This window comes from Bombus vosnesenskii, unplaced genomic scaffold (assembly GCF_011952255.1).
Source record: "Bombus vosnesenskii isolate JDL3184/JDL3185 unplaced genomic scaffold, Bvos_JDL3184-5_v1.1 scf7180000013579, whole genome shotgun sequence".
Lineage (NCBI taxonomy): Eukaryota > Metazoa > Arthropoda > Insecta > Hymenoptera > Apidae > Bombus > Bombus vosnesenskii.
Window position 1 is genome coordinate 403,616 of NW_022883131.1, and position 27,637 is coordinate 431,252.

Sequence of the window (27,637 nt, forward strand, 5' to 3'; positions counted from 1 at the left end):
TTCTTCTTCAGTTCTTGCGTCGTAATGTTTTATAACTTACTTCAGATTCCATCGGATTCCATCTAAAGACTACATGTATTTTTCATTTTTTGAGATTACATACATGTATAGAAAGACATTGCAATTTAAAGATTTTGCATTATTTAACATTACTTTTAAATTCTACTATAATTTTTAAAAAATTCAAATCATAAGCGTAAGTTGTGGAGAAATGGTTTGAAACTGTAGTTACTGACATTATCATCCACTTTTTTTATGTACACCTTTCCCTACGTGTTTCTTTAAGTATTTTTCCGAACGTTTCAAGGTGTAGAACGTTACATTTTGTGATTTTCCATTCATCTTTGCTAAAGATGATCTGATAAACAAAGAGAGAAACAATAAAGGGTGTAAAATCATTCCTTAAATTCAGTATCATGAGCTGTCGTGGTCGTGTTTCGCTGTATTCCACCAATCGGCATGCCCTACCTTCCGATCGTTATATACAAATTAGTTTATTTAGTAATTTCAATATAAAATATACCAAACGCTAATAGTATCCGACTTCAAAAAATTCATAGATATTTTTAATGTTAAGAGGGCTTTTAATTTTTAATTTTGTAAAGATTTCAAAGGGAACCCAATGACTCATACGAAAAAAGCCGAAACAACCCGAGACAGAAACCACGCGATTGGATAGATGAGATCACGTGACGCTATAAAATATTGGTCCAGACGACTGGTGGGGGATATTCATAATCCTTAAGTTTCGCTCGTATCTTCATAAAGATAAGAGAGAGAACGGGAGAAGGATCGTGCTTACGAGCACATAGTTTACGAGTTCGAACGCAGTACACATCCGGTTTCAACGAGTGTTTGGTGTGAATTGACGAAATGATAAATATGAGCTTAAAAGTGAGACAAAGGGAGAGAGAGGAAAGAAAAAAAATTGTAAAAAGAGAGGCAGAAATTTAACAAGCGTTGCTGAACACGGATATGATAAAATATCAGTTTTTAAAATAGAATAAACGTGGTTTGAGTGCGCGACATATGCAGAACATACGAGATATTGCTGATAAAAGTTAATTTCATGTTTTACGAACATATGTGTACATGCGCATGCGCGTTGCGAAGGTACGAATACGTAGAATTTCGCTGTCGAACGGTGATCGTATTGTGAAAAATCCGTGCGGAATAGCGAAAACAAACAACTCGTGTCCGCCATCTTGTGCCTCTCCAGCTACGTTAAAAAAAGGAAGTGAGAGTGTGAGAGAGAGGGAGAGAAAGAGAGGAAGGAAGAGAGAGAAAGAGTGAGTGAGTGAGAATTCCGGGGAGCGACGCGTGTGATTTTTATTTGGTGAGGAAGAAAAAAAGTGTAAGCAGAGGTGACCAACGGTCACCGAATGTGGTCAAATTCGCAAAATACACGAATAGGGAGGACTGCGAGAGAACTCGAAGTAAAAGAGGCGAGGTAGCATTGTGCTCAGAAGGAGGTTCGTAGGGTACCCCACCATTTATTCCCCCTTCCCTTTTGCCCTGAATCCCGAGATTATTGCGCAGTTAGAAAATTCATTGAATATAAAGACCGCCGAAAACTTGGTTGCATCTTTAGAAAGTAGCCCGCGGACATCGTATGGTAAGTCTTTTGATATAACTCCAAAATTAATTACTCTTCGCCCCCTTCTATGTTTGCTGTTGTAATTTCAATGCAATGTGTTTGATTTTATTTTCTTGTTTTTATTTGATTTTGATTTTATTTACTTTTTTATATTTGTTATATTTACATATATTTATATTTGTTATATATATCTTTATTTATTATAACAATAATAATAAAATCAACTTTTGTAACAACTTCTTGGCTTACAATAATGTCGAGTCACATTCGTAGCGTAGGTTAACAAGCTATATACAATGAAAGGAAACTGTATTTATATCGAAGTTTAAGATACTTTGTGCCGCGTCAATTTTATTATCGATATATTATGTGGAATCACACAAGCAATGTGTTTATTATATTATATATTTAGTAAACAAATTTTTCATAAAATTTTTATTAAAGAAAAAAGCCTAATATATAGAATATCGTAATGTATACACATCATAATTTAGCGTCAGATATTGTCAGAAAATGTTTGATATTTTTGTTTCCTTTTAGAACCAAAATAGTTCGAACGGAAAGTCCAGAACCGGCGCAGAGCGTGTTAATTTTAATTCTAAATTACAAGTCTAATTTATAGAATTGTACAAATTCAGTATATAATATTTCAGTTTTATTTTAAATATGACATTGAGACAGTAATCATCTGATGTCAATGTATATGTACAGAAATATATTTTTTTACACAAAAAATGGTAAGACAAGGAGTTAAACAGTGTTGTGTTTTATGTATGTTACTTTTATCATCGATCAGTATGGGGTCAGACTTATAGCAGTTGCGTATTGAATTTGAGTAAAACATGTTTCATATTGCTTGGTGATGAAATTTTAATATCTTCGAATGACGCATGCCAAATTGTTTTGCCATAAAATAAAATCAAATATTTTCTTATCTTCTTTTCAAAACACTGCATGTTGACGTAATCATATGCTGATAAATGTTAAAAATATCGAATTCACGATTAATAACATTTTTTGAAGTGTTAGAAAGCTAAAAGTGTAATTAATTTTGTAGACGGGTTGGTTGACTTCGTGAGTGATAGAAAGGACGAAAGTATTATAAAGAAGCCATGACGAATTCGGTACCAAAATTGAAGAACAAAGTAGACCGGCAGGGTTCGCCGAATGTCGGTGTGGAACGATATCATCACCGTTCAAGTGCAATCAAATCGTCAACATTTTTCCACAACAGTGGAAGATCTCATGGTAGAAATTCAACCGGCAGACTAACCTGCAGCCCACACGGTTTGTCAAAGGGTTCGAGAACTTCGCCGTTGCGATGTGATTACAGTCCGCGCGGCAGTCCAACAAACAGTTTCTATGCGGGTGCAAAGTTTTCTGAACCGCCATCTCCTGCGAGCCTTCCGAAACCACCGAGCCATTGGACTACGAGACTGATGAGCAGTTGTCAACAATCCGACAGGAGTTGCGATATTTCAAAGCATCTGAAGATGATACTAAACGTCCAAGCCTGATACCTAAAGACCAACAAACCGCTAAAAACGGTTACCAGCTCCTAAAAGCAAAGAGACAGGTACGATATTATCGTTCCCCTACTCTTGAATTTAAGGATGTATTTTTTCTCTTGTATGTGATGTCAAGCTGTACGTTTTAAACATAACAAACAAAAAAACAGAAGTGTTTATAACTGCGCGATAACACAATCTCTTAAGAACGATACGCGATTAATATTGCAACAAGAAAAACAGGGCACCAGCGTCTTCAGTTTCATGGTATCAGATGCTGAGGAGATGAAGAAAAAACAAACCAGGATTCGTTGTTTAAAACTATACAGAACATATAAACATTGAGTATGAAAGACGCAGGTGCGTCTGCCGTGAACCATGATTCAAGTATATGGTAACTTGTAACAATTCTATTATGCGCCGTCTATGAAGATATAAACGTATGTATTTTAGATTATTATTATATATGATTAACTTGCAGAGACGCATACACATACACAAATACATAAACACTATTATATTATCTGTTTGACGAAATGGTACGAAGACATAGGCAAAGCTGCATTAGCTATTTTTAAAAACAATAGCTATATACTCTTTATTTTTCTTTTTTTTTTTTTTTTGTTTAAATCAAAATTGCTACATCCTAGCACTGTTGATTATTGACAGTATGTTTTATTCTTTTTCAATTGCAACCCGGAATTCTTTCCAAAATAGTTATTTAAATCTTTACACAAGATGTATGCTAATTGCTTTTTTCCCTCATTGAAAGATACTTTATATTTACAACATAAGTGGTAAACTTTAAGTATTATATATATTCATCTACTGCTCTTTAGCATAAACCTAAGTATCGATTAAGTGTATATCAGACTAATTATTATTCCTATGTAACTGCTTGCCTCCCAGGTTCAGTTAAGTTGTCAATAGTTTTGGTAGAATCCAATGTTCAATGAATCATAAGGACATAATCAAATTATCCTTGAAAGATTTACCAGAGCAAAATTTGTTGGTTTCTATTTATCTTCTTTTACTATCGAAGGTATCCTTACTCGTTTTGCAGCTTTGCAATAGTTCTGCAAAGCATTACATAAGATTTAAGTGACGTGTTTCCAGCGTGCATACAGATGAGATCCCATAATTCATCAATGAAAAAATGGGATTAAATTGTGTGAATGAACGATAGTGAAAATAATCTGATATATGCTTGATGAATGTTTATTAGTTTTTGTTCTCCATTTTTCAGTAAATTCGAGATTAAGCAATGCTTCTGCTTAAGTTAACAAAATTTTTATGAAGGTTTTCTTTAAGTGACAAATTTAATTTTTATCTAATATAAAAAATGTGGTCAGAAGCTTGTCATAAGATTTCATTATAAAGTGATTTTATTTAAATTTGGAATTGGATATCGTTTATTATTTAATACTGAAATTATGAGTTAACAAAATTTTTTGGTTCAGTTCTAAACATATATATTTCAAAAGTAAAATTTTTGCTAATTTTATACTGTTATAAATGATTTTTTTCTTTCTAACGTTGCACTCGTTACATGACAAAGATAGTAACAATAATTTTTAATTTTTCTTGCATTTTTCTTTCTTTTTATTTTTTTTTTTTTTACCTAAAATACGATCATATATTTAATCAAGTAGACTGACCAAATTATTTGAAGTGGTGTTTTAACTAATACGTTTTTTTCTTTTTATCTAAAAGAAGGCACTATTTTTCTTTTTTTTTCTTTTCTTAAATTACGTTAGTTTCATTTTTTCTTTGGTAATTACTTTCTTTCTTCTTTCATAAGTTTAATTTTTAAGGTGAATTACGAAGATAGGTTTCGGTATATGTACATGCAGATCTCAAGAAAAAGCTACTGAGTGAATCCATGCGTGTGAATGTATATATCTTGCGTGAAGGAGTGAGAGAGAAAGAGAGAAAAGATGGCAAAAATGTGCAATCTCGAACTTTCAATTACTTTCTCCATCTTCGTAGTCTCGTAAGGCAAAACAAATTTTTAATCGTATCTATAGCATCTAACAGCGGTATGTCTCACGGAATGATTGACAGAAATTTTGATGTAAAATCGAGAAGAGTTTCATGGGTTTTCGAATTTACTAACGATACTCAATGAACACTGTCTCGATTCGTTCTCTTTTTCTTTTTTGGGAATCGTCGCTGTGTGGCGGTTCGCAGAAAGCGAAAGGGAGTTGCAGTTCCGAGAAAAAGGGAAGGAAAGAATTATATTAATCAACATCCGTCTTCATTCCTCTTACTTTCATAAGAATTCGATTATTTAGTTAGATTAGTTTCTTTGAATTCGTCTCCCTTTCTCAAAAATCGTATTTGTTCAAGGTTCTTTGGCAGTTTCAAATTTCTGTTCGTCTAAGTTTCCATAGAGAAAAATAGTTTTTTTATGATAGTACATGTGTGATAAGATAAGAGCTTGAAGATAAACGATGGTCGCCATACTTGTTGCTAAATAGTTTCTGCTCTCGACGGAAGAGGAATTGTCGCAATTGGTCAGATGAAAAAACAATTTAAAATACAGAGATAGGATCACATCGATAGAGAATCGTTCTTATCGCATACATAGTTTCGTTATTAACAATATACGCATAAGTTCCAGATTTTTTAAGTAAATGGGTTTCTATCGAGGGTCTTCGCTAAAAGAAATGCTCCTCCACGTTCGTTTGGTGTTTTTGATTCGAAGGAGGAAGTACAACGATCTGTCTCAAACTGCTAGGAGATTTCAGTATTTGTCCAGTGATTATTATTTTATTAATCGGCTTTAAATTGTATATGTATAATTATATTAGGTGTGGTATTTGAAAGTTAATTGTAAATACGTGCCAGGATTCGAATGGAAAATTTTCAAATTCGGTACGAGTTTTTCTTAAGACCTCATTGGGCGTGAAGTAAAACGAATTAAGCACTGCCGTCCTGTGAGAGATCGATCGAATCATCATCCCGCTTTGAGCATACGAGGATTATTGCACAGACGCGCATCGTTTGTGAATGGTGTAAATAGACAGACGGGGGCTGATAAAGAAGTTGTAAATTTCAAGCAACATCTGTAAATGTACTGTAAAAAAAGAAAAAAAAAATGGGAGGGATTAGTGTACATACGGCGAAACAGAATGTAGACGGACGATGTGCATTATGTATATCTCATATACATAAAGGGTAAATTAATCGAAATATCTCGGTAATAACGGCGTTTTGTTCCGTTCCGATTGAGAGCAAAAGGCTTAAAAAGAGTTTGAAACTTTAAGTAACAGCAATATGCGTAATTACCTGCTCGAGTCTCGGAGAAGTGCAAAAAATAGTCAGTATGTGCAAAAGTGAAACAAAAAAAAAATACAGAAAACGTAAAAAAAAAAGTAAACAGTTGAAGGTTGCCAGACTCGGTTCAAGCGATCTTTAAGGCGAACGAAATGTAGTGGAAGAAGAAAGGGCGCTATTGCGTGGTAAAAGTGAGAGAAAATATATGAAAGAGGAAGAAACGGCGTCTGAGAAAAGAAGCGACGCCAAAGAAAAAAGGGCACGAATTACAAAGTGAATAATCAACCAATAATATTAATTTAAAAGATGATAAGAAATTAGCTGTGATGATGACTCTATAGGTACTACTAATTTTTAATTGGTAATTGATCAACATATATATATATACACACACACATACATATATATATATTATATATATATTATATATTATATGTATATGATTAAACGATAAGGTGGGATAATTTAAGGAACGTGCAAGTACGATGAATATACGAAAACAAGATAATTACCGCCTTTTTCGAGAGAGAAAAACGCAAATGCCGAAACGAGAGAAATATGAAACACACATACACACTGTGTGCGAGTTGTATATCAAGTCGGGAGGATAAGAGAACATAAGTGGGAGAAGGAACATGTTTTTCTTTGTCATAAAATGCGGGGTTTGCCGCGCACTCCGACTTACTGCTATTAATTATCCAAAAAACTTAGTAATTAGCGATGTACGTATGCGCGATCGTGGAACACAAATAAGAGTAAAACAAAACAATGCTCGAAAGCATAATGCAAAAAGGGAAATAGAAAAGTAATGAAGAAATTAAAATGTAGGGTGCAATGTTTTCGTGACAAGAGCAAAGAAATTAATATTATTTAGGAACTCTTTCGAGTACGTCCATCTTGTGTGTCGTAATCCACCTTCGTGACTTTAAGATGAGAATATAGCTAGTAGTTCTAATTATAAGAGCCAACGAGAACTTGGGTCGTTTCGAAAAATGGGATCGAGGTCGGGCGGGAATTTTATGTTCAAACGCGTTTCCGGTCGGAGAGACGCGAGAACGTAGCTAGATACGCTTCTTTCCGTTTGAGGTTTACGCGAATATTTTCTATGCGATGAATTTAAAACGTACAGTTTAAACGAAAAGAAGTTGCAAGCGTTTTTTTATTTTTCGTTTTCAATTCGTTTTCATTTTCATGACAAATGGTAAAAGTAGGGCAAGAAATGTTGATAACAACACGAATAATACGAGACGATCCATTCTCGACCGGCATTTATTGTGATATTGTAACGTACAAAATCGTTCGTCGCGTGTTACACGAAAAATCGAAGAATAATCAATAAGACAAAATTAAGATTCTCGTGAATGCTTCATGGATGTATCACGTGTTCATTTTGTAAAACAAGTTGCAGAAGATACCACTCTTAGTGAAAATTTTAGGAGTCTGTTTCTTGAGTTAGGTTATAGCTAATAATTTTAATGTCAAAGACATTATAGTCTTATTATACTTATTTGTAAGGATAAAATAGTACCTCCAGATATATATCTAACGAGATTTGTGCAAAAAGGGAGCTTGAGTTGGACCAGTTTAGGTTAACAGTTTATCTCTAATTATCCTTATTTTTCCAGGAATCTTCTATGAAATTCGGTTTCTGTATATATCGTACTATTAGGTTACTAAAAAAACTTTGCAATGAATATTCACGAGCACAAGTTTTGTAGGAAGTAGACGACCGTCATTCCTTATACGTTCACGCGAGTGGCATCATTGACTTCCCATATACACCGTGATGCATCCGTCGACGAACTTCATGTGACATACGAATGCACGTAGAAAATGGCTACGTGCCCTCGCATGTCCTGTTTCAATCTATACACGTGTATATCTTTATATCTTTTGAATAATTTCTTTTGCTGGTCTCTTTTGGAAAAAGGAAAGGGGTTAACCGTAACTAATAATTCTAATTCTACTTTAATTTCGCATAACTCTAATGTAGAGACACTAAACGTTATGGGAAGGAAAAAGTATAATTATTGTATAGAAAAAGGAAACGTGTCGAAATGGTATATTTGTTCGTTCCTTTGATCAGTTTCTTGAAAGAAATATTTTTTTGATTCGTCATTGCATCGGACTAAGTGTGTTATATCTTTTCTGGATGTGTAAATTAGCTTTTGAGCTTCCATGAAAACCGTCTCTTCGATGTGTTATTAGATTCTTCAGTGACACATAACGAGGAGAAGCACTCATCCGGATTCTTCCGATCCAAATTTCGTTTATTTTTTCTTTTCTTTTTCCAGCTAAATAGCGAATTCTTACGTAATTCTGGTTGTGGTTTCTTTAGAAGGTTCTTTTGCGCGTTCAACGAGTATATATTTAAATATTATTGATTCATTAAGCAAATAATTGGTTACTTTCCGAAAAATGAATGTTACATTTTTCTTCTTTTTTCCATATTTTTCTTTTTTAAAAATTAAGTTTTAATAAGATTAATAAAGCTGTGCTCTTTTTCTCTTTTCTTTTTCTTTTCTTTTTTTTTTTTAAATTACAAGTCTGTGTAATTTTAGGTTAATGACTTCAGGAAGAACATATCAATCGCTTGCTACTTATTCTATTTCCACGGTTCATGATTTACTTTGTTCTATGTAGCTTTAGAAGTAATTCGTTCCCATGGGTGTGCGTATGTTTTTGGTTTAGGGTGAAATTTTATGTCCGTACATGGAAAGATCTTTTTCTATTCATGTTTTAGAGTTCTCTTCTTTCTTTTTGTCATGTGTATCTGAAAAATTCTCACGTGCGAAAGTGATGTTAAAGAGCAGACGAAAAAAATGAATCGATACGAATTTTTGCATATCCGTACTACTTCTCGTTAGGGAAAGAATACCGGCGAAACATTCTTAAAAAAGAAAATTCGTAACTAAAACAATGAATCGAGGGGAAAAAATGAGAATGAACCCGCTTATCGGAATAATTAAAGAAGAAACATATAAAAGAAAACAAAATGGAACCAACGTCTTCGAACGACAACGTCAAACAATAAGAAAAACGAACGATGAAGTCGTGTGTCGCGCATCGAATCCTTTTAACCTCAAAAGTATTTTGTCACGAGGTGAGTTCGAAGCGCGACATCGTTTACCAATATACGATGTAATATCGTTTTAAAAAATTGATCTTTTATGCAAGAGAGTGAAAAATCAACAGCTCATCGATTTCATACGAAGCACTGATCATTATACAGGGACACAAAACACAGCCACACGAAACACTATGTCGATTAATTAATTAAGCCTTAAATTTAGAATTAAGTTGAGAGGTGTGATGAAAAACCAGAGATAGGAAGAAAAAAGGGAGAGAGAGGGAGAAAAATGAAAGAAAGCTCTGTCTTTTTGAAGCGCCATGATCAATGACTATATATTTGAATCAATATATTTTAAACACATGCATGATTTTAGTCGGTAAATCAATCGATGTTATTATTCTGATCTAAATCGTTCCTCCTTTTCTCTTTCGTTTCAACTTCGTACATATATCGTATTCGGGGATTGTTCGTGTTTCATTTACAATTTTTACATCATTTTCGTTGAAAGAATCGTCAAAATTCGAGGCGTGCGCTTTGATCTCAACCGTTCTTGCGAAAGAAACACTTTCTTTTCGTTTTATTTCGATACCAAGGGAATCTAGTGGTCGTAGAATCACGCGGAAATCATTCGACATCAATCATTTTCATTCGCTGTTCGATAGTAAAGGATTGGTAGGTTAAGTGTCGCTTTGCATTCGAATAGAGTTGCATCGAATTCGAGGCGACACTCTCTTCGATGTCACCGAATGATAACGAAAGAAAAGAAATAAAGATCACATTAACTGCGTGATTCTACGACACGTATTTATATATCGATCGAAAAAAAAGACATTTTCGAAGAGCTAGACCATTGTTAAGGAGAGTACGATTTTTACCTACGGTAGCAAGGAGAAGTTTCTCGTAATCTATCGATTGTTTACTCGTGTAAATTCCATAACGCATCTCTGACGAGCCTGTCGATGACAATATTTTTTATCCTTCTTCCTGCTGCTGCTCGTGAAAGTCCAGCCGTGCGTCAGCGCGATGCCTGACTACAAAACATATATAACCTTGTTCTTTCTTTTTTTTCTTCTCTCGTATCTTATTTCAGGAAATTAGCTCGAAGAAAATATATAATCGCAAAAATCACGAGGATCATGGTATAAACGACGCAAAACAAATAGCATAAAATTATTACGTATTATGATAGAACAAGTATCAGTATCGTTCTGACGTGCGGCTATACTATTAAATAGTAGGGGAAACGGATTGGTCGCAATGGCGGCGAGTAAAGGAAAAACGCACTGACTATTTTAGCGAATCGAGATTCGACCATGTACCTTGATATATACCTTGAGCGTGTTTTCAGAAAGTATGTGTGCGTCGGTGATACCGTGAGAAAGAGCTAGAATGCAAGTGTGTGCGTGTATGCGAGCGTGCCAAAAGAAAAATTGTGTGAGTTTAAGAACGTGCGAGACAGAATAAATATAAAAATATATATATTAAATATATTATATACGAAACAGGAGGGAGAGACTCTCGCTCTTGAAGAAGAAAAGAAACGGACGCGTTTTATCCTGTGCGTTGTCAACGCGAACATCGTTTATGGTTATAAGCACTCGAACGATTCGTAAAACGAATAATTTAAACAAAGAGAAGAAACGATGAAAAAATCATAAAAAGAATTTAGCTGGAAGAACGCGTCCGTTTAACTTCTCTCGATTTCTCGCACGTGCAGAGCGATTCGTGCGTCATTGTGCGGTCGATACTAAGGAGAAAGCAAAGCAACACACACATATTAGCATATAACCGCGTGTGTGTGTGTAGTTTGAAGAAAGAAGCATTTAGAAAGATAATCATGCCATCGCCCGCACGTGCGCGACAATAATTTTTCCTACGTATAACCGGTGTGCGAAGTGACTTTAGTTTCTTTCTTCTCTTTTTTGTTTCAAGGGGAGTAACGTTTGCGCGGTAAATTCTGAAATTTTGCAAGATAAAAATTTCCTGCATAGGAAATAAAATTGTATGCTGCTCGTATAGATACGTTTCGAATCTAGTCAATTGCTAAATTAATGGGACTACTAGATGTCCATTCCATGTTTGATCGGCGGCCATCTTGAGTCGTAGACCTAGTTTCCATGCTGCTTAGATCACCACCGTAACTACCAGTAAATTTTAACTGTAAGAGTAGATCGACTCTATGTATTATAATTTGTTGTTGTTTAATCGATTGACTGCCTTTTTTTATTTTAATGAGTTTTACAGCTGTACTATGATCAGTATTGTTTTAGTTTATTATAAAAATTTAAGTAATTTGATGTAGTGACAGCTGCTCTTATAGCTGAGTTATCGTTATGCAAATTATGCAGCAGTCTCTCTATCATATTTTGAATGAAATTTACAAGCGATCTAAATTTTTGAAGAAGGAGGATTTTGATTTTTTCCTTTCTTTTTCCAAAATTTTTATGCTTAGAAAGCATATAAGAATAAAGAAGGTCTAACGAAAATGACCTTTCTTTATCGCGCAGATGTTTCTCCTCGTTTTAGGAGTTGCGTCCTACAAACCATGTGGCATTTCTTCTTCGAATGATTTCTCTTACCTTCTTTTTTTCTTTTTTTTTTTGTCCTTTCGTAAGCTTACAATTTTACAACCGAGCATCGCTGTACAGAGCATTGTTCTACGAAACTCTGGTCTGCTTTAAACCGAATGAAACTGTAGAAGTATTTAAAAAAAAAAAGCTAAAGCGAACGAGGTAGACTTGTACGGTGCACCAAAGGGCACTATCCATTCGAGGAAGCTTGTACTTAAGGAACGACAGGTCTTTGTTCATTCGTGTTCACGAGAAATCTAAGATTCTCTCGTGTTACCTTTTTTCGAATTCATCTTCTTGATAACAGCATTAAAAGATATATTTTGAATGTAGAAAAAAAAAAAAAGAAAGTGCTACAAGCATAAAAAAGAAAAGAAGCGAAAAATCGATGAACTATATCGATTATCAACCTGTCGTCTTCGAGAGTATAAGCTTCGCGAGTCCGGTAAGATTATACAAAAAACAAAAAAAACACAGAAGATCAGAACTTTTGTTCTGCCGTTCCCCAACGAAATAGTGGCGACGAGTTTATCGTTAGACAGTAAATTATATAGGTATAAGTAAACTTTACCGAGTCGCGATTTCTGCGATACAAGACGATAAGATAAAACGAAGTTAAGAAACAAAAGATGGATAAGAGTCGTATGAACGATGCAGGGATAGAAACGACGTAAGATAACGATGTATAAAATGATGAAATCATGGAATTTCCCATTCGTGTCTCTTTAATAAAACTCCGTCGCGGACACGATGCAATTTGCTGTCAAGTTTTAGGGTACATAAGAAAATAGAGGTTATATAATATATATATATCTATTATTGTACGTAAAACACGCAGAAGCAGTACGTTTAAGATTCGAATCGTGCGCATACATAAGAAACACTGTATTATAAAAATATCGTAATAAGAGTGACCGTTTCGCGAATAACAAGTTTTTTTGGAGGAAGACCGATCGATGAAAAAGAAAAGCGGATCTAGGCGAAAGAAAGGGAAAAAAGATAAGATCCGCAAGCAATTGTATATAAATGTGTGAAGCGAAATTCGATCGTGCGAGCCATGGCGAGCGCGTGAAAGAGAATATTTTGTTATGTAAAAAAAAAAAAAAAAACGACTGAGATGAAGCAGAAGAAGAAAGAGAGGTTCATTTTTGGGATACAATATGGCTGCAGCATATTTTCGAACGCACGTTTCGAGTTATCGTCTGATCGATATACATATGAATCTTTTTTGCGGCCTCAAGCTTGTAGAGAAGAATAAAGCAATGAAGACGAAGAGGAAGAAGAAGAAGAAGAAGAAGAAGAAGAATGGTGGCAACAAGAAGTAAAATGAACGGCGTCGTTACGCGCAGGAACGAGATTTCTTTATCATTCCAACAGATGGACTTATTAACTTGGTCACTTTCATATTTAAAAAGTAAGAAGAATCATAAAGAAAAGTACATTCCGGTTCACAATAAATCGCCGATTTTTCTCAAAATGGCGTGTACGATTTACCAACAAATCATACGCACCATGGTATATATTATACCAAAGAGGAGAGAGAATCTCGACTGGACGCAACTCCTGTCGAATTTTTATTTCTTCGAACGAATGAAAGTAAAAGATGAAGATCGAGAGAGGACCAAGAAGAAAAAACAAGAAAGAAATAAAATCGTGGCGAGGGGATAACGGGAAACTTAACGATTGCGCGATCGACCAGAATAGATAAGGATTATCGATTGGCCACCTTTCGACGCGCATCCCGTTGTTTCCTTGGCGAAACAATCGTCTCGTGTTTGCGCGTCCGACGTGAAAACCAGGGCTGTTATTTGTAACGAGGCAACAGAAGAAGAAAACATCAGGATATTACCTACACGAGAGGCAGGTTCTCGTGCAGGTAAAGAAAAGACTCGAAATTTTTTCGATGATATAATAAATAATTAATAATCGTCCACTATGAGGTTCGACAGAGGAACAATTATTTTTTGCCGTTTTTTCTCCTATCAGAGAAAGAAACATCTCGTGGTTTCATTGCTAGAGCGATGGACCAGCTACGACACAGCGAGATGATTATTGTGAACGGCGATGATGATAATATAATGATTGATCCTCCAGGAAAGCTAAGAGAAACTGAAACAGATAGCCAGTAAGTACTTGGAGAACAATATGGCGAAGGAATATATATCCTAGTCGTACCTAAAGCGTAATCATTTATATATCGTAGTTTTGGTACTGTTATTCGAGTATGTATACACGCGTTTTTTTTTCGAAGAAAATGTGGTAGACGCGTGACCAATGGAAGAGGAGGAGGAGAAGGATGAAGTACGAAGAAGATAAAAAAGGAAAAGGTTGTCGACGATAATAAGATGATAGAGAGAAGAAGAAGAAGAAGAAGAAGAGGAAGAAGAAGAAGAAGAGGAGGAAGAAGAAGAAGAAGAAGAAGAAGAAGAAGAAGCGTAGGTAGCAGCATTATGAAATGGAAGATTAATCACGAGTAAAAGGGGAACTATAATAGTCTTTCAAGATTGATTATTATTGATGAAGAAGAAGCGAGAAAGTGGATTTGAACGAGATTGGAGCGAATGTAAGAGGATTTCTAAAAAACCATCAGAAAAAATGTCTTTTTGAGAACAAAAAGCGCCAAAAAAATCAATGTATACAACCAGTGAAGAGTATGCGTGAGAAACAGTGCGAGTGGAAAGAATGATTGAGGATAAAAGTAAGGAAGTATCAACGCAAGGCAAGTTTACAGAGGACAGTAATGAATGCAGATGATATCAAGAGACAAAGCAAAATGTACATGTGGAATTGAAAGTGTTGGTGTGCGATAGTCGTCGAGGAAGGTCAAGATCAAGCCGAGAAGATCTAAAAACAGAAGAAGAAAAAGAAAAAGAAAAAGATTCTTGAATCCTCTTCCGTCTAGAGACAAGGATTTGATGTGAGGATCTTTTTTGTAGAAAGTTTTGAAGCAGAAATTTCTGAGGGGATTCGTGAGATAAAAGTCAGAATTGACTTTATTTGAAAAGTATTTCAATGCAGCACAAATACAGGCATACACACTACACACACAGAAGCATACATACATATACATGCATATAGTTCATTCATATACACACATATGTACATAAGAAGAAAATGAAAGAAGCAAAACTAAGGGTTTAACGCCAGAAAAAATGCGCGCTTATGTGAGTCACGTGTGTAAAATTCGAATTGAATGAACACTGGACGCACATTTATTACTACCACCGCTACTATCTGTATATCACGCGGTATATGTTAACGAGAGTAAACGCAAAAGTGCGAGAACCTTCGAGAGAATGAATGTGAAGATACATTGAAATGAACGAGGAAACAAGCTGACAAGTGACGGAACGCCTGAAAATTTTTTCAGTAACCGAAAACCTGTATACTGTTTTACCAGACTTCAGAAGACGAATATATACATACACACGTGTATACATAAACATGCCACGAATTGAAGCTTCTTTGATCTCCATCTATCGTATGAATGGATCTGCTCCTTCGAAAGAAAAAAAATCAGAAGAACAGAAATAGAGCAACAAGAGAAAATTTTTAACGTTTCCTGGTATCGTAGACAATCCTGTCTTTCTACCTATTCTTTTCTTTTCTATTTTTTCCCCTTAATTTCTTTCGCTTTCATCGTCCTTTCCTTTTGATAATGACGAAGAACTACCGGCCGAAAGTGTATGCAGCAAAGAAGCGCTCAGCTTTGTTCTCCAATACTCTTCGACGATAATATTACTAATCCTATTCTAATACCTTATACTATACACACATTGCGCATATCCCGTCCACATTTCCTCTTTAATATTCTTTTTTCTTTAGGGCCCTTTTCAGGGCCCGCAAACGTTTCATTCATGGAGTAACTATTTCTCGGACAAACTAAACATCGACAAACAATCCGTCCTTTTCAGGATGAAAATTTAAGAAAATCCTTTTTATGAGGAACATTTAAAACCGTTCTTTTCAGAACGAAAATTAAAAACCGTTCTTTTCAGAACGAAAATTAAAAACCGTTCTTTTCAGAACGAAAATTAATTACCGTTCTTTTCAGAACGAAAATTAAAAATCGTTATTTTCAGAACGAAAATTAAAAACCGTTATTTTCAGGAGAAAATGCCATACTTTTCAGGAAAAACCCCTAAAAGTATGGATGAAAACATTTATTAGCAGTTTGTTTTTCATTTTATTGCAATGTTGTTGGATTTTACTTGGATTTATAACTGTGTTGGGTATGTATATCCATTAACATAATGTTTGTAAATTAATTATATTTTAATTATAGCATCCGGTAAAGTATTGTTCAACGTATTTGCATAAATATCGAAGAAGGTCATGGAAGAGATCCGCTATAGAACGTTCAGGAAGTCTAAGTGTGTCACGTATGAATAGAAAAGCGAATAAGTTTTACGATTTCTTTGGTTTCTTCGTCATACATTTCATTATGAAATAAATGTGTTGAAATAATCCTTAAGCGCTTTACTACTTCTAAACAGAGAGTTATATACTTATTTATATGATTCAACTTCTTGGGAAATTAGTCATAAGACGTATCTCTTTACGTGATATGCAATAGAAATGAAATAGTACAAATTCATATCTAAATGTAAGATCTAGCAGTTTTAAATTTGTTACTGTGCATTTCGCTATATCTCCATGACTCACCAAAAATTAATCATGACCTGAGCAATTGCAATCTATGAGCACTTAATAGAGATTTCATAATTTAAATTTGTTGTACATATGTAAAATACGAAAGAATTATAAGTCATTTTATGAACAAGACGTCTTAAAAATAAGAAATTTGATTCCGATATAATTTTCAGATACAAATCAAGTTTGTTCTACTTCTCTGTGTGACATTCTTTCTATTTATCTAATTTCTCACTACTATGAAGCTACAAAATGACAAGAATTTAAATGAAACATGATAGCCCATTGAAGATACAGGCAAGAGGAATTATATTTGTTTGTATTTATTTAGCCGAATTGATGTTTCTTTCTTTGTAGTGAAACATAATTATTTTTTATTTTCTTCACTTCATTTTTTTATTATAGCATACTCTTTCTCCTATGTCAGATATTTTTAAATCTAATTGTGTATACATACTTTGAACTTACGTGCCAAAATGATTCATGTCTTTTATTTTTCCATATGAAAGATACAAATAAGAAGATTTACACGATTACGCACAGTTTGTACTTAGTCGTGTTGAGTTAGGCAGGTTTTGAAAGTTCATGGTTACAGGTAGTTGTGACATCAGATATTTGGATGAATCAGCAAGATAAAAGGTAATGGAACTTAAAAGAAACGTAAATAATTATGAAATAAATTGTCGAGCGAATTCAAGTATTTATTTGGTTGTTATATAGTATTAATAAATATATGTTTATATAATGTGGAAGTATTCATTTATTTACTCCAATTTACAATCGTAAACAATTCAGAGAATTGTTTATTTCCCCATAAATTATCGAAAAATGTTACTATAGCATAAATAGAAAAAGAGTAAATTTATACGAGAATTTAAAAAACTGCATTATATTTGATACACTTTATGATTAAATCTGCAAATTAAAATATTTTAGTTTCGTTGTGTTTTGAATTGCTGCCGTCTTAAATATTAACTCATAATCGGACATAATCGTGGCATTATTGCTTCTTTCATACATTTTCGCAATAAATTTGTCAAGTTATTTTTACTCAACGAAGTCTAGTTTAAAATACATGTTGAGCTATTTAAATCATAGAATATCTGATGTAGTAATCATATGCTATTAATATCGTGCCTAATTTTGTTGCATGTTATTATATTTATTAGGAAGAGGAAGTCGAAAATAGAACAGTGTATATTGAAAACGTGTGCGTGCGTGACTGCCTTTTATTATAAAAGTAATATATGCTGTTACACAATAAATATATACATGTTTTTATATGGATTACAAGATAATAACATTGATAATACAATGAATACATAAAAAAGCAATTTTATAATGCATATTATTTAATATCTTTACAATAATTGCCTTGGGATTTTCCAAATTTCTATAGTTCCTTGTGTGTCACCAATGGCTACCATATTTCTATAAAACAAGTATTACAAACAATATAATGCAAATTACATATTATTAAAAATCATATATTATTGATGCATACTTCAAATTTACACATACATATGTATATGTACTACGAATGCTTACTTTCTTAAATTCACACGTAAGCAGCTAGTGTTTTGCCTATCAGTGGTCTCAAAATTTATATTTGTCACAGATTTTCCACCAGTGACGTTATACAGTCTAATCTCCGAGCCAGCACCATAAGTTGCGAATATGTCTTGATTCCCGAGCATCCATGCTAAACCCACGATTGTATTTTCGCAAGAAATCGACCTCAAGTTCGTATGCTAGATTATATAAAGGTTTTAATCTGTTATGGCGTTCAAAGTACAAAAATAAACTCTAACGATAAAATTATTACCTCTTCAAAGTGATATATACGAATTTCTTTGTCAGTGCCAGCAGTGACGAAAAGATTACGTATCGGGGAACATTTAATGCACGTAATACTACCTTCGTGCCTTTCATACTCGTCTACCACAGGATCCATTAGAGTTTCATCATCTAAAATTAAAAATTGATTATTACTTTCATAGAATAAAATAAAGTTTAAGAATTTATTAGAAAAATCCATACCTTCGATAGGAGCAACACGATCTAAGCTACATTTGTATATTCCACCGCATAAGGTACCCACGATAAAAAATATGGGATCTCTGGACGAAAAATCGAAGGCAGTAATACATAATCCGGATTCCATAGCGCGTTCACGTGTGCCACCTGCGCTACGTGGCCTTGAGTTTTCTATTGGATTATATTCTTTGGTTAATTTCAGTCTAAAAACATACAACATATGTGATTATAAATAAATGTTTGTAAAAACTTGTTGATAGTATTAAAATAATTACCGTTTATATTCACGGGCAACTGTAAAATTGGCCATCATCTTGTGGATGAAAATATATCCATCTTTGCTGGAGCTCACAAGCAAGGACACATCATTTATAGTTCTTGCTTTCCAGTACACTTGAGACACACAATCCCCATGGGTACAAATTGTTGTTGGTGCCACTGATACATTGTCTCTTAAGTTCCATACAAGAACATCACCTTGGTATAAATAATATTTACTATTATTTCTTAGCTTATAAATAACATGTTTTTTCTAGAAATTTTACAATTAAGTAAACTACCATTGAATAAACCAGCAGCTATAATGGATGGTTCAGTTGGATGATAAGCCAACGTTGTTATACAGGCATTTGTTTCCAGTATTTTATTTGGATTATCTGTGAAATTACCCTCCTTTGTTTGATTGTACAATTGCATTTTAGATAGATGGTCACACCATGTTTCATGGTAAGGAATACCAAAAGAAACTGCCAATGTTCCTCCTCCAATACTCCAACTCATATCACTTACTTTCATCTAAAAATATTATTAAATAACACAAGGGAATGAAAGAAATTAATAACTATAAAAGACAACAAATGCCTGAGAATCAGATTCAGTGCTATGAATTTTTTGCAGAAGCTGTGTGCTTGTCAGTAAATCTTCATCAATTTTTGGTTCATAATCTTCAAATGCATTGGTTCCATAAGATTCATCTAATGCTTCCAATATACAAGGCGTAACTCTATTTAAAAATTGGGCCAGTCTTTCATAGTTCACTTCTGGCTTCTTCTTCTCTTCGGTTATAGTTTGAGTCTAAACAATACAAAAATATTAAAACCAAATTTAGCCATATTTTTAAGATATGTTTACAAATACCTCGACAGTTCTTGTTTCGACGGTTTGCACGGGATTCTGATTATAAACAATTTCTGTTGTTTGAACGTTCGTAGATTGATGCGATCTGCCAAATATTAAACAATTAAAACGAATAAAAAAATTTTGATCATATAAATGAAAGAATACGAAATTTTAGGCACGTACTTCGTAGTAGATAATTGTGAGTTGAAACTCACTGCTTCGAGTGAACGATTAGTGAACATTATTATGTATATTGTTAGAAATATTATGTTGTTGCAAAGTTAGTATTTTAAATAGTGTATGAAGTTGTTTATTAAATTACTAAGTATTTTATAAGATCCAAGAGAAAATAAAAACATTCAGTAGAGAGCATACGTGTGAATTTACAAATGTGAATCAGCTGATGGATATCATAGCGCCATCTGAATGCAACTATTACAAATAAAAATTGATGCATAGGCGGTAAAGAAGCAAATTAAAATTGCCATCTAAGGAACAATTAAAATATTACTAACCGGCTTGTAACATTGTATGTATGTATGTAACATTTTATACATATACATGTGATTTTAGATACATGCGATCAACAATCACGACTGTTTTGGTTCTCTACGTGAATCAACTGCAATACCATAATAATTTCTAAATGCAACATATAAAGATTCAATGTATAGATAGATTACCGTAATTTAAAGATATCTTTTCAAAACCTATGACAAAGCACATCTTTCTTTCTTTCCTTAAACTAAGCGTATTATTATTTTATTGCGGATCGTTATAGTCGGACACTCGAATGTCGCTCATGGTTCGTTCAGAATCTTTCTCTAGTATCAATCTGTAAAAATACCTCAACAGGTAAATACGCATTTCTTCTAAAGGTCTGCGCTTATTCTGGTTCTTTGCAATTGCATTAAGTTGCACTTCGAGACAGTCGAATAAAAATTTACATGAACGTCCTCCCGTACTGCAACAATATGTTAGTCAAAGAACTGTAGGATAAAAATGTATTATTCATCGCGTATGGTTCCTTTACATATTTGAAACGAACAAAGCCATATCAGGAGTCTTTTTTATTGAACATACCGGTTTTATCTGCAATAAATACTTCGAAGCTTGGTGCATAAAAGCGGCTTGTGGTAGCACCATCAAAAATGGTAATCGCGCGACAGTCTGTCGCCGCAATTTAGAATAGCATAGATTTATATGAAGTAGTTCACACGTTATCGCCCTTTCTGTCTAGTACCGCTGGTATGTCTGTCCTTGTCGCACAGTGTCGTCCTCTCTGTCTAGCGCCGCTTGTATCTCCGTCCTTGTCGCACGATATTGCGCTCCTTACACAAGAACATTTACCTCCTTGTTCAAACGTAAGCTATGTGTTACCATCTATTCTAACATACTGCAAGTTGATGTTCTTCTGTCTTCAATTGATGGTAGCACATGATTTAGTCATAGACAAGGAGCGCATTTATGTACGACAAAGACAGATATGTGTACCGTGCTGCACAACGAGAACGCTACTGTGCAGCAAGGATAACGATACTGAACAACAGGGACAGATATATATGTTGTATTAGACGAAGAGATCCATACTTGATACGATATTTGATCATACTCGAGTTCGATCAATTGGTTGATGAATTCCGTGAATTTGATCAGGCGCGATCAATTAACAGAGAACGTATTTTCGATATGAGACGACGGCTAAAACAGAACTGCTATAACGTTGACAGTCAATAAGGTAGGAGTACGCGATGTTGGTAGCGACACGAGCGCGGCTAGTAAAGTACGTATTTGAAACTACGAATTCAATTTTATCGTGTAATAAAATAAGATAAAGTAAATTATTTATATGAGAAATAACATTATATTATTAGTAATAGTTAATTATTACGGTTCTCATTGTGTTAGCAATGAAATATAGATAAAACTACTACTATTTGTTCATTCGATTCCATAATCTTTACGTTATTTTATCTATTTCTATAATGCGTTGATACATTTATCATCTTTAAGTGAGTACATTGAAGATTACGCGCTTAACAAAATTAAATTTAGAACGATGTAAATATAGAGATACATGTGTTTACGTTTATAGATTATTGAAACTTATACGATATAATCTTTTATTCGTTCATAAAAAATTATAATTTATGATTACGATAAGATTACCAACGGGAAGTAACTCAAAAGTAGAAATACAGATATTTAAAGATTTTAGAAAGAAGACACACGCAAGCATACAGATATTACGATAGTGTGATGTAGACATCTAAAATGAATAATAAAGACGAGCTCTATAGATATCTTGCTCGTCACGTAGTACGAAAAATTCATGGATGTATATGGAGGCTGTGGTAATTGGGCTCGAGCAAATAAGCAATTACTATGTTTTGGCTTGGCAAATATTATAATAACGGGCTAGAGGGGTTAACCAGGTTATCTGGAATATGATCATCGGTTCAGGCGTTTTAGAGAGCGCCAAAACCGGCACCAGCCTGCTGCTCACTTTTATTTCCTTTTTTAATATAGTTGTTTACTCAAGGGAGCTTCGTTACTACCTCCATCAAAACTATGCAAAACTATATTCTTCGTTAATTTATATGTTTTATCTCGTAATCATAAAATCACCGAGGAAATTAGAAATTTCGTTGTTTTTGTATTAAAATACAGATAAATTAAGAATTTCCATTAATTATTTTTATTTCATTTTATGTAACATCTTTTTCTTATTTTTAATTGTACAATATGCTAACATCGTTTGGCAGGACAAAAATAAAACATCCTATATATTAATTTCGAATAAATCGGTATTTTCGGAAATGTACCGGAAGTTACGACCGATGTGTTTAATGCGACTTTAATACCACTTCGGGTTTTCCGCCTATTTTCAGTTTCCTGTCGGCGTTTTCGTTTTATTTACCTTGCGGTGCAATTAGCGGTTTGCCGATTTTCTTTTTGATGGTTAAGCTTATGCATTGCCCTGTGTTTTCGGCATTCTCTAATGTTCCGTGAAATTCTATATCGTTAAATAAGTATACACCTTATTTCCTACTCGTCTTTCACAATTTACTTTTTCAATAATACACGATCTATCCGTGAAACGTTACGTTACACCATATAATAAGTATATATTTTTAAGCACGATATCTTTGAAACCCGTGGAGGAAGGAACTTCGAACGGGTGCTCTTCCACCGAAACTCAAAGGACATTCGCTCGAATAATTTTACTTCCTCCGTCGTATGAATTCGTACGAGTTCCCTCGAGCCTTGTTACACACAAAACTAGGAAAATGAAGTATTGGATCATCCTGGCGATTCCATGTTTCTAACTTCTATGGTTGACTTTGTGATAAATAGCCTAAACTTCGTTCTTGACAAATGAGATCGATTTCACTGCCAACGAAATATATTGTCCGTGAATGTAATACTTTTGATAAGAGCGTAAACTTGCTGAATACAACAGAGTACGAACATACCGATGGATGGATCAAAGCATGTTTGTTTATAACAAGAAATTTTTAATCGACATATAACGATTTGGTTTGTAGATTTCTGAAATATTTCCAATTTCGTGATCGTAATTTGTTAATAATTAGATATTGTTTGTATTTAGGGTGAAAAAGATTTCTCTCGCTGGCCAACTGGTCCCAGGTGTGTACACTGGGAGCGTGGCAGACGCGTGCTTCTCCCCTCTTTAACCTCAGCCGAACGCAGTTGCTTTTACATGCTTCTTCATTCTTTCTATGTATGTATATATTAATATATGTACTATAAAATAATTTAAAATAAATATCACACAGCCTGGGAAATTTCATCTATATTTCAAGAGGATATGAAATCTTTGTAGAAGAAACAGATCCTGAAAGTTATCTGAGATACGAAAACGTTTATTTCACAGACAGATAGGTTAATATCGTTTTCCTGTATATTATTTTTCTATTATATAGTTTAGCCTTTGGATATTTATCTTTTAGATGCAACGTGGATGGAACAAATCAAATTAAAGTACGAAGGAAAAATAGCGTATACGTAGTATCTATTAAACACAGATAAACATAGATCTTTACGATCCAAGTCGCTTTAAGGTTAAATAGAAACGCATAAATCATGGAAGAGACAAAAAGAGAAGAAATTTACACCTTTATAATGCAAATTAATAGCTCTTCCAAGCATTGCTATCGAAGAGAATAATGAGCCTTGTTTTAGACAATTAAGAGAAGAAGAACGTAGAAACTGGCCACGTAAGATTTGCATTTGAGAAAGGTGGTAATTATTTGCAACGGAATAACGCAATTATCAAATTGACCCTCGCACCCTCACATAATTACTCGCGACTTCAGGATTTAAGTGGATAATCATTGGGAATTGGCGAACTGTTCGTTGAACGTTGAAATTTGGCAAGCGTCAGAATGTGGGGCGCCAGGTCGTCAATGCGTACCATGTAATTTATGTTGAATGTATGTATACATCTCACGTGGATACTGGCGGTAGATTTTAACGCTGAATTTCGAATTTATTTTGCGTGAATTTTTCACGATAATCTGTTTCCGCATAAAAATTTCAACCTATCGTAATACGATAATCGTGTCGTGCTTCAATTGCGAAAAGAACAATCGTGTTCCTAGTTAAATTTCTTTATGTTAGTCAAAGAATTAGATTCGTTTAATTTCCTTTATATTTACACGGAAATCTTCTAACGTGTGTATTTTCTACAGGTATCCCTTGCTTTCAAAACTTTACGTATATTTTAATTACACCTATACGTAATTTCAAGACATGTGTACATTTTTCACTTTCAAGATGTTATTTAATATTAATTGGTCGTTATTAAAACAAAGTATCAGAGATTAAGGTTACCGATGAGCGAAAATTGACAGAGTTGGTGTAGTGGCAGCAACCTAACAGTAGGAGGAAAATGAAATTTTACTCTCAATCAGAGAGCCACTCGATCACACAGGAGGGTGCCATATTGTTACGTTCTAACCATTCTCTCTTCTTCTTTATTTCTTTTTTCTTCCATAATCTTTTCCTCTGGTTTGGATCAACTGTTGTTTTACGAGGACTCTTTAGCCTCGGCAGACGGCCCATTGTATCGCTTATTTCAATGCGCGGATTGTTTTCAAAAAGAAAGCACGATTGTTTCATCTTTTTCTTTTTTTTTTAGCTTCCTCCTCTTTGATGTTCTGCTATTTACCGATAGTAGCGTATCGAATGTACGGCTATTAAGAGTCTATGAAATTGTTAATGATAGTTTTAGAAAGGAAATGCACGAAATCCTAGCTTTCAGCGAGAATCGTAAGACACCTTGTTCTTTAACATCTTGCGAGACAGTTGCGCGATGGTCATTTCTGAAATTTTTCAATTTCTGCTGTTTGTCGTTTACGTTTCGAGAAATTCTTCAACGAAACGATGGTACAAATCGTTTTTGCCTGTCGTAATACGAATCGCTGGAATGGTTCGGGCCACCATGATTTCGAAGCTATTTTCTACGTGGGTCGTTCGAGGCTTCTGGAAATCAATTTTTCCCCTCTGGCGCCAATTAACCAGAATTTTCTCAACTTCGACGTAGGTCCTTTGGTGCATGGTAGTTTCAAACTTTAACTTTGGGAAAGTTAATCGCTCCTTCCGTTTTTCTTTTTCCTAGCTTCAGTTCAGCCAATATAATTTGTCGAATTCATTCTCATGTCCACGTGATCTATTATCGTATCAAGGACGAAAAAACGCATTAAAACAATGCATTTTCTCTTTGGTTATTTCGTACTTGAAATATTTTTGAAATAAATGCTTCGTTTACTTTTATTTTTCATATTATCTTTTATTTTCCAAAGTCTGCTTGAATAGATATAGCAGAGTAATGATATCATAAATCTTAATGAAGCAAAGTTATTAGTAGACACATTCGTAGAAGCATCGTGAATTTATCTGAAGTTTCTAATTTGGCCTTCCATTCAATACGATGGGAAGAATATAATCGGCTTATATACATTTAGTTGACTAAATCCAGGAAAATGTGCCTACTATCTTTTTCTCCTTCTACCTATTTATCTCCTTTTGAACAAATTGATGCACAGTCGTCGCGACGAGACGAAAGTTGCACAAAAGCTTAAATCACGATAGACCGTGGATACCGGCTAGTTAGGAGAGTTTTGATGAATCCTAATCTTGTGAAATATATGCGTGAATAACGAGCCACGACGGCCATGGTGCGTTTGAATTAAAACATATTATCCTTGTCTATCCTACCGACTAATATCTACTAAATGGCGACTAATACCAATCCTATTCATACGGATGATATGCTTCAATGTGACGTTTACTTTTATATACTAGAATGTCATAATCTGACGCCATCCACGCAGCTTCATCATCTTTTAACATATTTAGTATCAGACAGTTAACGTTTAACAGATCAGAGACTCGAGCGAAATCTTTGTAAAACGGAAGAATTCCTTTCTTTTTCCAATTCGATTATTCCTTCCATGCTCTGTTTAACGTTAACTAATTAGAATATAATTGGAATATTTATATAACTTGACTTAATTTAATTTAACTTAATTTATATAACTTAAACGCGATCGTAGTATATGATACGATAAAAGATAAAAAAGCAAAAGTGTTGGTAGTTCGGTTTCAGTCGAAAGTCGTGGGAACCGTTTTGATAGAATAGGAGAACGAACGACGTAGGAAGGTAGGAGAAGGAAACGAAGAATCTTGGTGGAAGATACAAAAGGGAAAAGAGAAGAAAGGGAAGGAAGGTAAAGCCGAGCAAAGTTTGAACGATGGGATGAGATCGTTGGTTCTGATTCCAAGCAAAAATTCGTGATACAATGCGAGCGTTTTCATTCCAAATAACGTAAATTCAATGTATATACTGTTTTATTTACGAACTTCGATTAACGACATATCGTTGTATTTAACTACTTGTTCTCTACAACCTGCTTACTCGCAACGTTAAATAAAATTATAATTACAATAAAATTACAGTTGTTTATTCGGAGAAGCATAGAAATTTCAAATAATAATCATAAAATTGTACGATTATAACGTTATAACAGAATTCCTGTCCAACTTACTAAATATTACGATATAATTTTCGATCGCGTCGAATTATAAATATTTTTCTATCAACGTTCACTCTCTCTCTCTCTCTTTCACTTTCATAGTTATTTTCATTACTCGTAGATACATCGCTTGTCCAGATACTTTTACTTGTTGCATTTTAAATACAGGAAACCGCTTATGCAACGATCGCAATGTTCAAGAAACGACGAATACCGTGTACGTCTTTAGATCTGTTGTGTTCTCGTCATCAGCAAGACCTTTCGATGCGCGATAATTGGAGTCCCGAGAGGAAAGTATTCTTTCTCGTTCCTTGTCGGCTGTAGTTGTTCGTAGTAATTTAGCAGGTAGCGGGACCGCACGTTTCTACGTGGCCATGTTCACCCTCTGTCCTCGGCTCTCTCTTGGACGCCCTCCAACACCCTTTCTACCCATTCCGCGTGTATTTAAAAGCGTTTAAGGGTGCCCTCCAATCTCAAGTGCTCTTCGCCGGATACACAATGGTTCTTGCGTATTATTTGTTGGTGAAATAACATGCTGTCAGTTATGGGGGATATGCTAAATATATAGGGTACGGCTAGAAATTCGAAGGAGAATCGATCGAACTCGTCCTGGTGCTCGAGTGTTGTGCTTCGAGTCACGTTGAACCGGCGCGTTCACGTTTCAGAAGATTTTTATATCGAACGATTCTTTCAAGAGAATCCGCATCAACATGGCTATGGTTGCATTTCGGGCACACGTA

General features: G+C 34.4%; 2 protein-coding genes and 1 long non-coding RNA gene across 3 annotated transcripts; 2 read left to right on the forward strand and 1 right to left on the reverse strand.

Moving 5' to 3' along the window:
- Positions 1-709: 709 nt before the first annotated feature.
- Positions 710-13,136, forward strand: LOC117238639 (proline-rich nuclear receptor coactivator 2-like). Its single transcript, XM_033503716.1, has 2 exons — positions 710-1,615; positions 2,655-13,136. The coding sequence occupies exon 2, from the start codon at positions 2,710-2,712 to the stop codon at positions 3,112-3,114; it is 405 nt and encodes a 134-aa protein (XP_033359607.1). The 5' UTR covers positions 710-1,615; positions 2,655-2,709; the 3' UTR covers positions 3,115-13,136.
- A 4,682-nt stretch (positions 13,137-17,818) lies between these two features.
- On the reverse strand, positions 17,819-20,078 carry LOC117238638 (WD repeat-containing protein 34-like). The gene is made up of 9 exons (XM_033503715.1): positions 20,020-20,078; positions 19,855-19,939; positions 19,579-19,791; positions 19,278-19,512; positions 18,993-19,194; positions 18,721-18,920; positions 18,506-18,648; positions 18,229-18,431; positions 17,819-18,111 (listed from the first exon to the last, which is right to left on the reverse strand). The coding sequence occupies exons 1-9, from the start codon at positions 20,076-20,078 to the stop codon at positions 18,042-18,044; spliced, it is 1,410 nt and encodes a 469-aa protein (XP_033359606.1). The 3' UTR covers positions 17,819-18,041.
- Positions 20,079-23,009: 2,931 nt separating this feature from the next.
- Positions 23,010-26,893, forward strand: LOC117238649. The gene is made up of 4 exons (XR_004494239.1): positions 23,010-23,376; positions 23,450-23,581; positions 23,664-23,742; positions 23,811-26,893. It is a non-coding gene; the product is annotated as an uncharacterized LOC117238649 (long non-coding RNA).
- The last annotated feature ends 744 nt before the right edge of the window (positions 26,894-27,637 follow it).